The sequence below is a fragment of the Trichosurus vulpecula genome, chromosome 1 (genome assembly GCF_011100635.1).
Source record: "Trichosurus vulpecula isolate mTriVul1 chromosome 1, mTriVul1.pri, whole genome shotgun sequence".
Classification (NCBI taxonomy): domain Eukaryota; kingdom Metazoa; phylum Chordata; class Mammalia; order Diprotodontia; family Phalangeridae; genus Trichosurus; species Trichosurus vulpecula.
Genome location: NC_050573.1, coordinates 87407336 through 87424058, shown reverse-complemented (window position 1 = coordinate 87424058; position 16723 = coordinate 87407336). Strand labels below are relative to the sequence as shown.

General features: G+C 43.6%; 1 protein-coding gene across 2 annotated transcripts in view; it reads right to left on the bottom strand.

Annotated features, from left to right (window-relative positions):
- TSNARE1 (t-SNARE domain containing 1) overlaps positions 1 to 16723 on the bottom strand; it is a 235980-nt gene that overhangs the window by 182024 nt on the left and 37233 nt on the right. For both annotated transcript variants that reach the window (XM_036741455.1, XM_036741456.1), the window contains exons 3-4: positions 6128 to 6205; positions 5022 to 5091 (exon numbers count right to left, since the gene is read on the bottom strand). In XM_036741455.1, coding sequence (XP_036597350.1) covers positions 5022 to 5091; positions 6128 to 6205 — 148 coding nt within the window. The remainder of the gene's footprint in view (positions 1 to 5021; positions 5092 to 6127; positions 6206 to 16723) is intronic.

Genomic DNA, 16723 nt, shown 5'->3' with positions numbered 1-16723 from the left:
CCGCTCCATCCACACATCCAGAGAAGGTAATGCTCTTCCTATCCTCTGCCCTGGTCGGGCTCCATCTAGAATACTTTGCTGCCAGCCCTAGCCCCATGCCTAGCCCCATGCCGCATGATAGGAGGGGCACTGAAAGGATGAGGAAGAGAAGAACTCTAACAATTATACTGGTGCTGCAACTGTGTAGGCTATCCCTGAAGGGCAGTGACTTCCCCATCACACAGACCCTAAAGGGGTTTCCTGAATTGGGCAGGAGATTATAGTAGATGACCCATCAGGTCTCTTATCACTCTGGGCAGCCAGAATTCTACCAATAGTCCTTCACTGGTTCTTTGCCTCAGGACTACCTACTCAAATAGAGATTTGTATCCCAGTAAGGATTCAGTCAAACCAACATTTGAGGAGGGGACAAAAAGAGCCCAAGATGGTTCCGCTCCCTCTTTCCTCATCAACATTGACAGGATGGATAGTAGGGGAAAGTGTAGAAGTTACACAGGAGTCACAACCTTCCAGTCATATGCTATGAAGAAGATAGGATGCTATTTACTGTAGACCTATTGCAACCTCAGGCCTGAGAAAAACCCTCCTGCAAAAATCTCCAGGGAGTGCAGGAGCCAACCGAACAGTGACGGATGGCTGTTGTTACAAGCAATTTCCTGGCCCCTCTCATCCTCTCTCTCCCTTCAGGGCCCCCAGCCCGATCGTCAGCCTCCACAGCTGACAAATGATCTTCATGTATCCATGACAGCAGAACAGGGGCCAGAGACATTTTCATTACAGGCAACAAAGTTGCCCAAATGCTAAAACTTTTTTTTTTCTACATAAAGGTTCTCTGGAGGTTCTCTGCACTTTGTCATGGTTGAGGCTGTCTGTTTTTGTTTTTCATTTCAACCTCCAGTACTCGCCAAGCTACCACACTGTGTATGTAACTGTGCATATGTGTGTCTGTGTGTATATAAACACATGTTTATCATGACAATATATGCATGTTTGTATTTCTACATCATATATGTTTGTATATCTGTTTCTATGTGTATATGCGGTATTTTGTTTATATATTTGAGTGTATTTCTGTATATACATTACATATGTCTATATCAGTGTATTCATGTTTACATATGAGAGTGCAGTACAAAGGTAAGAGAGGGAATCAAAGGCCTGAGATTCTAATCTTACCTCTAGCCCTCAACTCTCAGCTTGGCCCCTTCCTAACTTCATGACCTTGGACAAGGTCCTCTAACATTATGAGCTTCAATTCATTCATCTATACATTGAGGAAATAATACTTCTGCCACCTGTCTCACAGTGGGATGTAAGCAGAGGGCTTTATGAAGTTGGAAGTGCTGCAGAGATCCAAACTATGGGACTATATGGGATGTATGTGTGTACATGTATGCAGGAAGGAAGAGAGGGAGGAAGGAAGGAAGGAAGGAAGGGAGGGAGGAAGGAAGGGAGGAATGGAGGGAGGAAGGGAGGAAAGAAGGAAGGAAGGAACGAAGGAAGGAAGGAACAAAGGAAGGAGGGAAGGAAGGGAGAGAGAAAAAGAGGGAGGGAGAGAGGGAGAGGAGGAAGGGAAAGAGGGAGGGAGGAAGGGAGGTAGGGAGGAAGGAAGGAAGAAAAAATGAAGGAAGGAAAGAAGGAAAAAAGAAAGGAAAAAAGAAAGGAAGGAAAAGGGAAGGAGAAAGGAAGGAAAGAAGAGAAAAATGAAGGGACAAAGGAAGGAAAGAATTCACACAGAACACTTTATTAGGCAGTAGAGGAGATATAGTTAGGTAAGAAATAGCCCCCATCCTGGGACAAAAGAAGCACAGAGAAAACTCAGAGAAATTAAGCAAAGCCCTAAAAGATCATCTATCCAATTTCTTCCCCTTACAGATGAAGATACTGAAGTTCCAAGAGGAAAAACAACACGTACAAACTGACACACAGCAAGGAAGTGGTATCATTGGCATTAGAAATTGTCTTCAATTTCCAGCTTGGTAGACTTGCCACTAAACCACTTTGGAGTCAACTCAATGAAAGGATAAGCTTAGGGACTTATTAGGCACTCCTCAGAAAGTGGTAACTAGGTTTCAGTGAGCTCAGACACTGCCCAGCCACAAAACCAAACTAGGGCTTGGGCTGAAGCCAGGGCCAGCCAGACTCACTGGTTGTAGGGACATTTGTTTTTTAATTCACTGGCTCCTCCTGTCCAAACTCTATTACTCTTCTCTTAGCCACTGTTGGTCCAGACAGGCCAGTGTCCTTGGGAGAAGACCAGCTTGATGTGGAAGGGAGCTGGCTTCCGTGCTGAGTATCTTGGCCTAGACCCCAGCCTGATTCTCACCACCCCTACCCCCCCGCCAAACGAATCCAAGCCACTGTCCTCAAGCATGGATGGACCCCTCTATCAGACTCAGTGCCAGGCTAGGCAGGGTCAAAGCACAAACAACTGCCCAACTCCAGGGCATGCCCCTGAGTGTATCTGTGTGTGTGTGTGTGTGTGTGTGTGTGTGTGTGTGTGTGTGTGTGTACGTAATTGATGAAAATCCTCCATGGAGTGAGTAGAAAGAACACTACGCTTGAAGTTATAGGATTGTAAGATTTTGATATAGAACTGATTTTAGAAATAATCTAGACCAAAATTCTCATTTTACAAATGAGAAAACTGAGAACTAGAGGCCCAAGGCATGGGACTTGGCAAAGGTCACTCAGGTAGTACTGATTAGCATGTCCCAGATTTGGATCCAGGTCTTCTGGTGGATAAAACAGTTGTCTTTCCACTAAGATGAAATATTGTCCTCAGGGTCCATCAGAGACCACTGGGACCAAAGGAGGAATAGAGGAGGAGCTTGGGAAACAAACCAAACCACAATTCCAACTAAGAAACATGATGGGCTAGTAAAGGAAGTCTACCATCATCCAAAAATCTGTGCTCTCTGCCTCTCTCAATCTCACTGTCAATCTCTCTCTCTCTCTCAATCTCTCTCTCTCTCTCTCTCTCTCTCTCTCTCTCTCTCTCTCTCTCTCTCTCTCTCCTTTCTCATTTTCTCTTTCCTCTCTCATTCTCTCTCTCCCTCCCTCCCTCTGTCTCCCCTACCCTACCCCCCACTCTGTCACACACACACACACACACACACACACACACACACACACACACAGCAGAGTAACTAATAATTCCAAGAAGTGCCTTAAAGATAATTTCCTTTCAAAAGAAGGGCTACTAGCCAGGGAAAACTCTGTTCTTGATCTGATTGTCACCAACAAGGAAGAACTGATTGCTGGGTTGGACATGATGGGAACTTCCCAGGGAAATGACCACTTCATCTTAGAATTTGTGATAGAGGAGAGGAAAGCAAGGAATAGACTGACTAACATTCTATTTTTACAACAGCAGAATTCAAAGGTTTCACAGAAGGATTGGGGAAGATCAGAAAGAGCAAGATGCTATACAACAAGTTAGCTCAGAAGATATGGGAAATTCCCTAGAATTAAATTCTGAGAAGCAATTTTGCTAACCGGGAAAAGGGGAAGTTGTTGAGAAAAATGGATGTGAGATACTCAGAGAACTGGCTGAACAACTTAGATTCTAAGAACTCTCTCTAGGTTGAATAGGATGTTGATTTACCAATATTGATCACCAATAACAGAAATAAGGAGAGCTGCTCATTTTCTTCATGAAAATATAGGGAAAGGTGAGAAATCACACAGGTAGTGGGGCGCTAACTGACATTCCTACACTCCCATCACTCTCCAGCTGCTCCCAAGCTATTCTCCCTGAAGCTCCGACCCCCCACTCAAGGCAAACATTCTTCTTCTGCTGTTGTTTCCTCTGTCAAGGAGAATGGATAAGGAAGGACTGTATTAATAGAGAGACAATGCACATGATAAGTAAGGAGATAATATGAGACTATACAGCTGTCCTAGAGGAGTTTGAATCACCTAGCCCAGGCGAGCTACAACCTATGAAACTAAAAGAAAGGGGAGATGTTGTTGCTGAGCCTTGTTAGCCATCTTTGAAAGATCAGGTGACACAAAATTGGAGAGGGGATACCATGCTATGATGTGGGCTAGAATGCTGTACAATTAAATGGATTCAAAACTGAACAAAGCTAACTCAGTGACCGGACTCAAAGAGCAGTCGGTTCAATGTCAACTTGAAGGTCTTCAGTGGAGTGCCCCAGGAATCTGTCTGGCCCTGTACTAGTTAATATTTTTTAATAGAGGGCTTAGGAAAAAGGCATAGATGGTGTGCTAATCAAATTCTCAAATGACACAAAGCTGGTAGTGAGGAGGAGCTACATTAATTCCATTTTCTTTAACACCTATTTATTGAGGGCTTGCTATATGCCAGGTATTATGTCAGGAACTGAAGGACAGCTAATCAGAAAGATCATGACAGGCCGGAATATTGTGCTGAATTTAGTAAGATGAAAGTGAATAGTGATAAAGGTGAAGTCTTATATCTACTGCAACTCTTTTGCAGAGGGAGGGAGTCCAAAGGTGTGTAACACTACACAGAAGGCCATATTTTTCTCGATGAACTAATTAGCTAATGCTTTTCTATTCCTCCTCCTTTTCTTTAATAAAATATATCTGTATTATAAGGGATGGTTCCCTAGGAGAGAAAGAGAGGAAGCTAGGGAGAAATCTAGATGACCTACAAACAAAATAGGTCAATAAAATATTTTTTCAAAGTAAAATTTTACATTTGGGTTCAAATAATCAATTTCCCAAGTATAATTTGGAATGGGTTGTCTATATGTGTGTGTGTATGGGAGGGGGATACAGCAATTTGCCTGGAAAAAAATATAAGTGCCCCCACATGCAAGTTATACAGGTCCCCATGTATTTGTGTCATGTGTTAGTGTAGGCTTACCTGAGGGATGTGTGGCAGTGTATATACGTATGTTTATGGGGCAGAGAGATGGGTACAGGTACCAATATGCATGTGGGGGTTTGGATTCAGATGCATTCTTGCTCATGACCCAGGGTGACCATGCACACACCTAAAACCCATCCCAACCTGAAGGGGCACTTACAGGCCATTGCGTAGCTCCGGGGTGTCACCTGCAGTACCCAGAGATCGGAGGTTCCTTTCCAAGGAGGTCACTGCCACGGACGAGAGTGGGAGATATAAGCAGAAGAGGGAGGGATGAATCTATAATATAAGCATCTATGACAGTCAGCTCAGTGACTCAATGAGGCTGCTGGAAAGGGGGATTTCAGCTGCCTGGTTCCAAAAGGCTCTGAGCTCCTAGAATCTAGCCTACATGGGGTAGTGAAGCTCTCTCTCTCTCCCTAAAGATCTTCAAGTGGAAGGAAACGGATGACCACTTGTTAGAGATGAGATGTTGTACACAGGGTTTGTGCTCTGGGTTCCCTTCAAGTTCCTCATTGCTACATGTCCCTGCTTTAGAAGTTGAAAGGTAGGGCTGTATTATCCATGGATTTTCATTATTCAGGCTCTCCTGTCCCTCTCTGTCCACGTGGCAAGAACCAAAAGTCTGGTATCATGGAGAAAACAGCTATCTGTGCTTGAATACCCCTGCTCTCATGGTGGATATTCTTAGACGGATATTCAAAGAAAAAGGAGCTGACCTAGAATCTCAGCTTCCTTTGCATAGGCTAGGTTACCATCTCTGCCCTGGTTCTGGCCCTTGCCAAGAGCTTTAGGACAGAAAGAAACAGGACAATGTCTGGTACTGTATGATAGCTGAGCCCTCCCTGCCCATTCCCAGCCTTCCTTTCCCTGATGTTGCCCCATGACTGGATGACATTGAGTTCTACACTTCCAGGTTTGTGAACCCAGGAGATCTCCCGAACCCTGGCCTGGGCCTGCTGACTCTGTTGTGGCAATCTCTGTGACCCTTGACTCCTATCCCCTGACTCTCAATCTCAGCCCCAGTCTAGTGACTCTACTGTGCTGAGCTCCAGGGCTCCTGGTCCATGAGCTGAATCCAAGCTGGGCATGAGCCTGAGCCAAGGGACCCCTCCATGCCTACATCAGAGGGCCCTTCGGGTTGCCAGAGGGTCTTGCCTGTCCCTGGCAGCCAGGCTTGGCCTGAAGGGCAGCAGGTGCACAGTGCAGATTAAACCATTCAAAGGCTCCAGGGGACAAGACCAGACACCTGGGCTTTCTACGCACCATTGGAGTTGATTCGAAAGACGTTTGTTGATGTCTCCTGGAACAGCTCCTGGAGGTCGATGGGATCGATCTGGGTGGCTGAAACGAGAGGGACCAGGGAGCACAAAACATGGTTAGTGACTTCAACACCATGACTGTGTCTGTCAAGCCCTGAGGATATTCTACAAAGCAACTAGATTTGGCAATGTGACCTAAAGAGTTCGGTCTGGCACTCAGGGAATGCATGTGCCACAGACTAAGACCTACACTAGGCATAGTAGGAGAGACAGAGGGAAAAGACACAGCTGGTGCCCTCAGAGAGGTCATGGGCAGAGAGAGAGAAGTAGTCCCTGCCCTCAGGGAGCCCCTGGGCTGAGGGGGGGGACACAGCCCCTACCCTCAGAGAGCCCCTGCTGCTCTCAGGGAGCCTCTGGGCTAAGGGGGAGACACAGCCCCTGCCCTCAGAGAACCCCTGGGCCAAGGAAAGACACAGCTCCCGTCCTCGGGGGCCCTTGTTCTGAGGGGGAACAAACAGCTTTGGCCTTCAGGAAGCCCCAGTCTGAGAGATTGGGGATGAAATAGACACTCCTCCAAGGAAGCTCCTTGGCCAATGTCACCCCTGTGCCCAACAAGCACAGGGATCAAAAAGGCATGGTTGGGGTGTTTCCTATTACTGAGTAAACTCACACAACAACACTGTGAAAAAATGCCTGAGGTCAGCTGTTCCTGTGGCTTCTTCACCCTGGTTAGCATTGGAATCACTTTCAAACACACAACATATAATCTTCCCTCGAGGAATAACAAACACCTCTCTTCCATTAACTTGGCATTTTAAGCAGCATCTGTAAAACTGCCTCTCCCCCCTGCTCTGCTCCCTCACCCTCCTCTCCTTCCTTCCTATCCCAACTGTCTCCTCTTCCTTCCCTTTCCTCCTCTGCACCCTCCTCTTTCCCTCCTCCTCCTCTCTGCCCCCTTTCTCTCCATCCCTCCCCTTCCCTTCCACTCCCTACACAGCTTTCTCTCCTCCTCCCTCAATCAACCCCTCTCCTCACCTCAATCCCTGCTCTTGTCCTCTGCTAGTCCCCACCTCCTTCCCCTCTTCCTATCCCTACACATTTGATGGAGGGCAGACAAGAGGGAGGACATAACAGCTACGTTCAGATATATGAAGGGCTAGCATGGGAAATGGGGATTAGGTTTATTCTGTTTGTTCACTTTGTGCTTGATGTAGGAAAAAACTTGCTAATAATTCAGGTTGCTCCAAAGTAGGAGGGGTGGATTCAGGAGGTGATGGGTTCCCCCATACATGCTGAAGGCTGGATGATCCTTGTCAGACACTCTGTGGCAGAGATTCTTCTGATACTAGTTGGACTCAGTGGGCATTAAGATCACTTCTTTTTATTATTATTTTTGTTTGAAATTCCAATTTATTACAAGCCTGGTCTTTGGCAAGCCCTTTCCTTCCTGAATGACAATTTTAAGATCACTTCTAATGCTGAAATTCTATATTCTGTGATTCTTCTCTTTTTCATGCTGCCCTCCTATCTCCATGGGGCAAAGACTCCCCTACGCTGTGGAAGAAAAAAAAATCCAACTTGCCATCTGTGCCAAGAACTAGCTCTGGCTCCCAGGAGGCACAGTGAGATGCAGGTATTAGAGCTGTACAGTAATGGGGAAAGAGAGTGACAGTGTGGGAGGGGGTGGAGGAGTGGGGGTGGGGGGGAGTGGCAGCACTGCCCTTTAAAAGAAGGAGTTCAGTCCCTGCCACTCACACACATTACTGGGTGCCCTTCCTCCCACCCATAGTGGATTTGGACTCAGGGTACCTGGGGCAGAATCCTGTTTTTCTACTTACGCTCTGCATGGCACTGGGCAATTTCCTAACCCTCTCTGGACCTCAGTTTCTCTAGCTATAAACAAATGAAAGGCTTGGAATAGATGATTGTTAAGGTCACTCCCAGCTCTAAATCCCATGATTCTATAAATGGCCCATCAGACTTGGGAGGATGGGGGTGGAAGAGGTCTGTAAGACAGCCCTCGGTTTGAATCTCTATGACCTGTCACTTTAAGTACTGCTGCTACAAGACTATAAAGGGCAGTACAGAGTCCTGAAAAGAGAATACCAAAAACAATAATAGCTCCCATTTCTATGACGCTTAACAAAAGGCTTTCCTCCCCCATGGCTCTGCGAGGTAGGTAATACAAGAGTTATTATTCCCTTTCTATGGACGAGGAAACAGAGTCCCAAAGCAGCCTTGCCCCGGGTCACACATCGAAGAAGTGACAGTCAGTCCAGAAGGATTTATTTGTTCAGCACTTTGTGTCAGGCACTGCGCTAAGTGCTGGGGGTACAAAGAAAGGCAAAAGACAGACCCCGTTCTCAAAGAGCCTACAGTCTAATGACAACTGAGACTAGAACCCAGCATTCCTAACTCCCAACCCAGTATACCCTCCACTACCCGGGGAGCCTCCGTGACTGATGAATGCAGACGGGTGGAAGAAAGGCTCAAGTACAGGGAAGATGGAGATGGGGGAGGATGTTAACACAGGAGTCCTCTGGCAGGGAGGTGGGGCAAGGATCTAAAATGAGCCCTGGGACAGGGCGAATCAAGGGGCCATATGCCCTGGGTTACCACAAAAGCTTTCTCAGGCATGGATAGTATCTGATCGAGCTAGGCTGACTTTGTCTTAAAAGGATTTTTAAGACTGTGGAATGGTTTGGCACTGACAGAGCAGACTGGATCATGGGAAGGTTGTGAACCAGAGACATTCTGGGAGGTAGAGGAATGAGAGCCTATAATGATGGATATAATGGATAAGAACCAGTCATTTCAGACCTATATCCCCTCCTGCAAATCTGGTCCAACTCTTATCTGTCCTTTGGCCCATAAAGAAATATACAGTCTGGCTTAGGCATGTGAGGACAAGATGAAGAGGTAATCCTATCTCTTAAAGGAAAATTATTCTATAGTTTCTCAACTAAGCCAGTTGGAAAACTGAGGGTGAGGTGAAGTCAGTATCATGGAAGCCAAATATCTCTCCCACACTGGCTTGACTTGGTATTGTCCTCCTCCCCCAACCCTTGATCCTCCTCTCTGCCTTAAAATCCCCACCATCAGAGTCACTCATGGGCCAGACGAGTATAATGGAGCTTTTGAGTCCTAGGTTTGTAGAATATTAGAGGTGGAAAGGACCAGATGGATCATGTAGTATAACCCCTTCATTTTACAGGACTTAGGGAGGTGATATGACTACCAAGGAGAGCCACACAATCTCAGAAATGGAAGCCCTTCTGGTGCTGCCTCAAACTAAAATTTGAATTCCCTCTCATATCTTAGGTAAGAAAATAGAAGCCCTGGGAAGGTATGACTATGCTACCAAGTGACAGAATTGGTATTTAAACTCAGGTCTTCCATACAAGTACAAGGCTAAAGCCCCACTAGAATATCCCCCAATTTGTCCTCCTTCTTTCTTCTAGATGCCCTCTGCCCCAGAAATACCCTTTCGACGGTTGAAAACAGCAATCACCTCTCCTCTAAGGCTTTTCTTAGTCTAAAAACACCACTGTTTTTTTCAACCCACCTCCACTGACCATCCCAGTTGCCCTCTCTAGGTCCCTGGGTCCCCTCCAGGTCATCAATGTCTTTCCTAAAACATGGCATCTAGAACCAAATATAGTTCCAAACTGAACACATGTCAGGCTGTGTTAACATTCAAAGTGTCCAGGATGAGGAGGGTGAGGGTCAGAATCCTCCTTTATTTAGTTCTGGTCAGACCACATATGAAGCTTTGGATTCAGTTTCTGCAGCCACATTTTAGGAAAGTTGTGTGTGAGTCTATGTGCATTTGTGTGGGTGTGGGTGTGTATGAAAGAGAGAGAGAGAGAGAGAGAGAGAGAAAGAGAGAGAGAGAGAGAGGTGAGAAAAAGAGAGGAGGGGAGAGATCTACATACAATCCTACAAGCATTTATTATGCACCTACAATGTTCAAGACACTGGACTAGATGCTAAGTATACACTGTGAATCCTTAAGATCAGGAGTATACACCTTCTTTTCAAAACTGTCATCACCAAAATCAATGCAACCCGAAGTAGAAGGAAAACAGAAAACTAGGGGAAAATTGTACAGTAAGTTTATCTCATAATAAAGGCCTTATTTCTCAAATATATATGGAACTGAGTCAAACATAAAAATAAGAGCCATTCCTCAATTGATAAATGGTCAAAGGCTGTGAACAAGCAGTTTTCAGAGAAAGTAATCAGACATCAACAGCCACAAGACAAAAAATGCTCTAACTCACTACTGATTAGACAAATGTAAATTAGAACAACTTTGAGCTCCCACCTCACACCTATCAGACTGGCTAACATGACAGAAAAGGAAAATGATAAATACTGGAGGGGATGTGGAAAAATAGGTACAATAATGCACTATTGGTGGAGTTGTGAACTGGTACAACCATTCTGGAGAACAATTTAGCAGAATGCCCAAAGAACTATAAAATTGTGCATACTCCTTGACCTAACACTACTATTACTACTACTACTACTACTACTACTGCTACTACTACTACTACTACTACTACTACTACTACTACTACTACTACTACTATATCCCAAAGAAATCAAAAAAAAGAGAAAGGGACCTATACATACAAATATATTTACAGCAGCTCTTTTTGTGGTGGCAAAGAACTGGAAATTGAGGAGATGCCCATCAACTGAGAAATGGATGAACAAGTTGTGGCATATGATGGTGACAGAAAATTACTGTGCCATGACAAATGATGAGGAGCATTGTTTCAGAAAAACCTGTAAGACTCATATGGACTGATACAAAGTGAAGTGAGTAGAACCAGAACATTGTACATAGTAACAGAAATAGTGTAATGATGATCAAATATGAAAGACTTAGCTATTCTGATCAATAAAATGATCCAAGACAATTCAGAAGGACCCATGATGAAAAATGCTATCTCTCTCTAGGGAGAGAACTGATGAACCAACTTTGAGTGAAAACTGAAGGATACATTTTTTTCACTTTTGTTTCTTGCTTTTCATTGTTTTGGGGTTTTTTCTGGCAACATGGTTAATATGGAAATATGCTTTGCATGGTTTCACACAGATGATATCACATTGCTTTGACTTCTCAATGAGTGGAGGAAGAGCAGAAAGGAGGGAGAAAATTGTGAACTTATTTTTTTAAGTAAAAAATAAAGAAAAAAGTGAAAAGAAAAAAATTGTTATCACCATAGGCATAGCACAAAGCTCAGCAGACATTATGGAGTACTTGAAATAGGACTCACTCAATAGGAGTCAGCGTGATGAAATGGAAGAGATCTAGAGTGGGAGTTAGGAGACCAGGGTTCTGGTACTGATGCTGCCACTGATCGTTCAATATGAGACCTTCCCTTCTCTAGATCTCATTTTTCATATCTATAGAATCAGAGGCTTGAACTAAATAATTTCTAAGGCCCTTCCAAATTTTGACATTTGTATTCAGACAGTGTACCTTCCCAAGCCCCTTCCACTTCTGATAACCTATGCTCTAAGTTCTCTGGTAGTCTATGTTTTCTGTTCTAAATATCTTTCCTACTCTGATACTCTATTAAAGTCACCTCCAGCTCTGACATTCTAGAATTCTGTATCAAATCGTAAGTTATTTGTCCCCAGCCCTATAAATCCTGAATTCTCATAACCTTGAAGTTCATTCCTTAAGGAGGGGGAGTGTTGAAAGCTATATAAAGAGAATGCTTTGGCTTGGACTGAGAAAAGGATTCCTCTTTTCCTCCTACCCCTTGTAAATTCTTAAAGTTTATAAGGGCGTTTCCTTACAATGAACCTGTGCAGTACCATTGCCCCCATTTTCCAGACAAGAAAAAGTGAGGCTTCATCAGGTCAAGTCATTTGTCCATGGTTACAAAGCTACTAAGGGTCAGAGCTAGGGCACTTATTCTACTAGCAACTCATTGTGTGCCCTTGAAAAAGTCACCTCTCCTTTCTGGGGTTCAGATAAATCAGTGGCTGGGGTTAGATGATGCCTTAGGTCCCTCCTTGCTCTGACATTCTATGATTCAAGACACTGCTGAAGTCCCATGTTCCCTATGACCTCTTTGTAGACTCTGTTATGATGAAAGGAATGTGCTCTGGACTGTTAGGAGGAAGCAAGTCATACGATTCCAAGGCAGCACAGCCTAAGAAATGTCAAACATCTTTAATCACACCCGGTATGCATCGAGAAATCATCAGTGCCATGACAGCTTTGGGGAAGTCCTGCTGGGCACCTTTGAGCTGCAGCTAATCTATCAAAATTAGGCTCTTTTGACAGAGTGGTGTTTCTCCAACTGTAGCCAAATGGATTCAAAACTGAATATAAAATACAATTTTTTTTAATAAAAGGCGAGAGAAGAAAACCTTGCCTTTCAAACCTCAGTGACAATCAAAAACACTTCCCATCTTATCCGATGCAGCAAACACCCACTATTCTGACAGAGGCAGACACTGGCACCCACTTCCCCTTCTCCCCTACAGGGCAGTACATTCACATCATGTCAATTTCAAATGGTTCCAAACAAAGGACACATATAGAATTCTAAATCCACTAAATGTTAGAGCTTGAAGGGATGCCATTAATAATCCTAACTTACATTTATAAAGCACTTTAATTTCTACAAAGACATTATCTGACTTGATCCACCCAACATTCAGTGAAAGGACAACACAGAGATTATTATCCTTCATATAGGACAAGGAAACTAATGATCAGATGGCCTTAAAGACTCAGGGCTAATAAATGATGAAGCCAGAACTGGAACCCAGGTCTTCTCAATATGATTCCAGTGCACTGCCTGAGTCAGATGGAAGGCACAGAATCTTAGACTTGGGGGCCCTTAAAATCATAGCACAACATATATAGTCTATACCAAATTGTGGAGAGGAGAAAGGGAGAAAAATTTGGAACTCAAGATCTTGTAAAAATGAATGCTAAATAATGTATTTATAAATAATTGGAAAAAATAAAATACTATTAAAAATAAACTACTAAAAAATCATGGCATAAGGACTGCCAGAAATGGAAGGAACCTTAAAACACAGAACTGCTAAGGCTTATAGGACCTCTTATCATTGTTATCATCGATAACATATTATTCTAAGTCACACTCATATAGTGTTCTAAGACTAGGTGTTATAGGATCCTGCATCTACCATTTACCAGTTATGTGATTTGGGCAAATGTTTAATCTCTCTAAGCCTCAGTTTCTTCATCTAGAAAATGGAAATAATAACTGTAGGAGCTACCTTACAGGAGTGCTGTCATCATCAAATGTGATACAGGGCATAAGGCGCTTACTAAGTCTTAAGGAACAGGCAGTACATAAATGTCAGTTCTTGTTATAACACAGAATGTCAGAAATGGAAGGGATCTCAGAACAGAGGATGTCAGAGCTGACAAGGACCTTAAAACACAACCAGAGCACAGGTACCTGGGAACACAAGATGCAGAACGTTAGGGTTAGAAGGTATGCACCTCAGAAGTTATCTGTCCCAATCCTCTCCTTTTTTTAAAGGTATTAGGAAAGTCATGGCCAAAGAAGGTAAGAATTATATTTTGCTTTCCTAATCACAAAGTATATGCCAGAGAGAGAGAGAGAGAGAGAGAGAGAGAGAGAGCTGCAGCAGGACTGTTGTTTTTTTCTTCTTTTTTAATGGGTCTATGAATTACAGGCTAATAAAAGCGAGCAGGCTCAAGTCCGGGCATTCTGAAGCTGGAGTGTAAGCCAACTTGGCAGAGGAGGGACCAAGTGCTAGGAAAGTGGCCAGTCTGAGTGTGGTATTCGTAGAGTTGTTGCCTTGCCCCTGTTCATATATGGCTCTCATGAGATGTCTGCAGGGTCAGAAAATGGCTCTGTAGGGAGCCCTGATCCCCAGGCCCAGGGCCCTTCAAATCTGGAAGCAAACAAGGCCAACTATTGTCTTTGCTCCAGACCCTCTATCACTCAGACCATCCAACTTTGGCTCTGAGGATTTAATAACCTAATTAAAGCACTACTGTAAACACCCTGATATGAGGTAAAGAACAAGGGTCAAGGAGGCAGGACCTGTGGACTCCACCCCCAGCTCTGCTTCTGACTGGCTGTGTAACCCTGGAAAACCTTCTTCTTGTTCTTCTCCTTCTCCTTTTTTTCCCCATTTCCATCAGCCTCAATGTCCTTCTCTTAAAAATAAGGGGATTAGACTGGAAGATCACCTAAAGTCTCACTATGATCTAAGGTTTGGGCTTATTGACTTCTGACTGACTGATAAGGAAGATGATTTGGCCTATGGGCTAACATCATCTGACATTTCTCCAACACTATGAGGTTCATAATGTATCCACTGAAAAATTCTTAATGGTGACAGTCTTCCAAAAGTGGAATAGGCTGCCCTCAGAGAGTTTCAAATTCTCCCTCACCACCATTTTTAAAAGCAAAAATGGAGGTACCTTCCTCCTCTAAATGGATAATCCCATGAATTAACTCTTGACCACAGTCATACAAATAAGGTCAGAAGCAGGATTCAAATCCAGGTCTCTCAAAGTCCAGCATGCTTTCCCATTGTGCCAGCCATAAAAGCACAGAATCCCATCATCACTGGGGGAAGAAGCTCTAAAAAGACTTTATTTCAACCTCTCACTCATTTCAGAAATCCTCTCTACAGACTCTCTGAATGGAAGTCATCCAGCCTCTAATCAAACATCTCCACTAATGGAGAATTCAAAGTCACTCCCATATGACTGGCAAGTCAAATACAGTCTTACTGATCTGGAATCTGAGGATTCCCTTCAAATTAGAAGAATGTCCAAGTTTATAAAATAATACTCCCCATTCATCCCCAGCCTGAAAATATTCACTGGCTCCTCATCACCCAAAGGATCAAGTACAAACTCGTCAGCCTGATGTACATACGGGTCACCTCTCTCAATGTTTCCCATTGAGCTATGTAGAAAAGTGTAAACAGTAGGCTCAGTCCCACCTTCTCCTGGCTTTCCTACCCAGAACGCTCTCTACTCTTCTCTCACCATCCTCAAATCCCTTCCATCCTCAGTGAGGCAGCACAGTAGAATAGTTACTAAGTAGGTTAGAAAGACCTAGATTTGAGTCTAGTCTTAGATGCTTACTAGCTGTGTGACTTTGGGCTAACTTCTTCGAGCCTGTTTCTTCATCTATAAAGCAGAGATGATAATAACATCTCCCCCATAGAGTTGTTTTGAGTATCAAATGAGGTAAGGAGCATCGGGTGCTTGAAACCTTAAAGCGTTACATAAATGTGAGCTCTCGTTATTACACAAGGTCCATTTCAAGTGCCACCTCCCATAGGAAGCCTCATCCCAGCCCACAGTCATCTCTCTCTCTTCTAGAGATACACATAGCAGGAAGAGAAATTCCTGGGAATCCAGACTGTTACATTCACTTGGCAATTAAGCAACATATTACTGCTTAATGTTTTCTAAGGCTATGTTAACTACCTACCTCATCACATATTAAATCCTAGTGATAACTTCCAAACAAACATAAGCTGTTTGAAAACAGGGACCTTATTTCCTCTTTCCCCCGTTTGCTGCACAGTGTCCAGGACAGAGAGTTCAATATAGCCTTGTTGAATGAAGAAGGAAGGGAAGCAAGAAAAGAAGGAGAGAGAAAGGTGGAAAAGGAAGGAAGAGATGAGAAAGAGGAAAGGAGGAAGGATTAGAGGAGGGAGAGAAGAAGAGAGAGGAGGGAAAGAAGAAGGAGGGAGGAAAGGACGAAGGAAGGAAGGAAGGAAGGAAGGAAGGAAGGAAGGAAGGAAGGAAGGAAGGAAAGGAAGGAAAAAAAACTTTCAAATACTTTTTCATCTCAAGAACTGAAACCTGCACCGTTCCTAAAAGGTAATACAACGAGACAGAGTTAACATTGCCTCCACAGACCATGGAACACAATGAGAAATTCCAATAATAGTAGGGTAGAGTATTGCTTTCAAAAAATCATACCTATAACACTGAGTCCTGGCAAATTCCAAAGGCAAAGAAGTCAAATTGGCCAAATTTAAGTCCCTTCCTCCTTTTTTAACCCTAGAAAAAAGGAATATCTTTTACTCTAATAAACATGGTAGCACACTGTCTTGTGATTGTCTGGATGGTATTCCAAGAGAGAATATATGGATAGATGAGTAGATAAAAGTTCTGGAATTCATCTTATTAACATAAACATGTCTATCATACAAAGTCCATTTCTGAAAGCCACAGACCTGAGACCAACTCACGGGAGGATAAGTTGAAAGAAATAGGGATATTTGCACTGAAGAAGAAGAGATTTAGGAAAGACATGATCAGTGAGTTCAAGTACTTGAACGGCCTTCACATGGATGACTTCTGCTCGGCCTCAGCAGACAAAAACTAGGAACAATGGGTATGAGTTGCACAGAGACAGATTTCAGCAGAATGTAGAAAAAAAAATCTCCTTTCTTGTAACTCTTCCAAAATTGAATGGGCTGCCTTAGTAGAGAGTCATCAGCGACTGGAAGTATAAATGACTAGTTCCTGAAGATATTATAGAGAGAATTCTCATTTGAATATGGATTGGACCAGTTGCCTTCTTGAAAT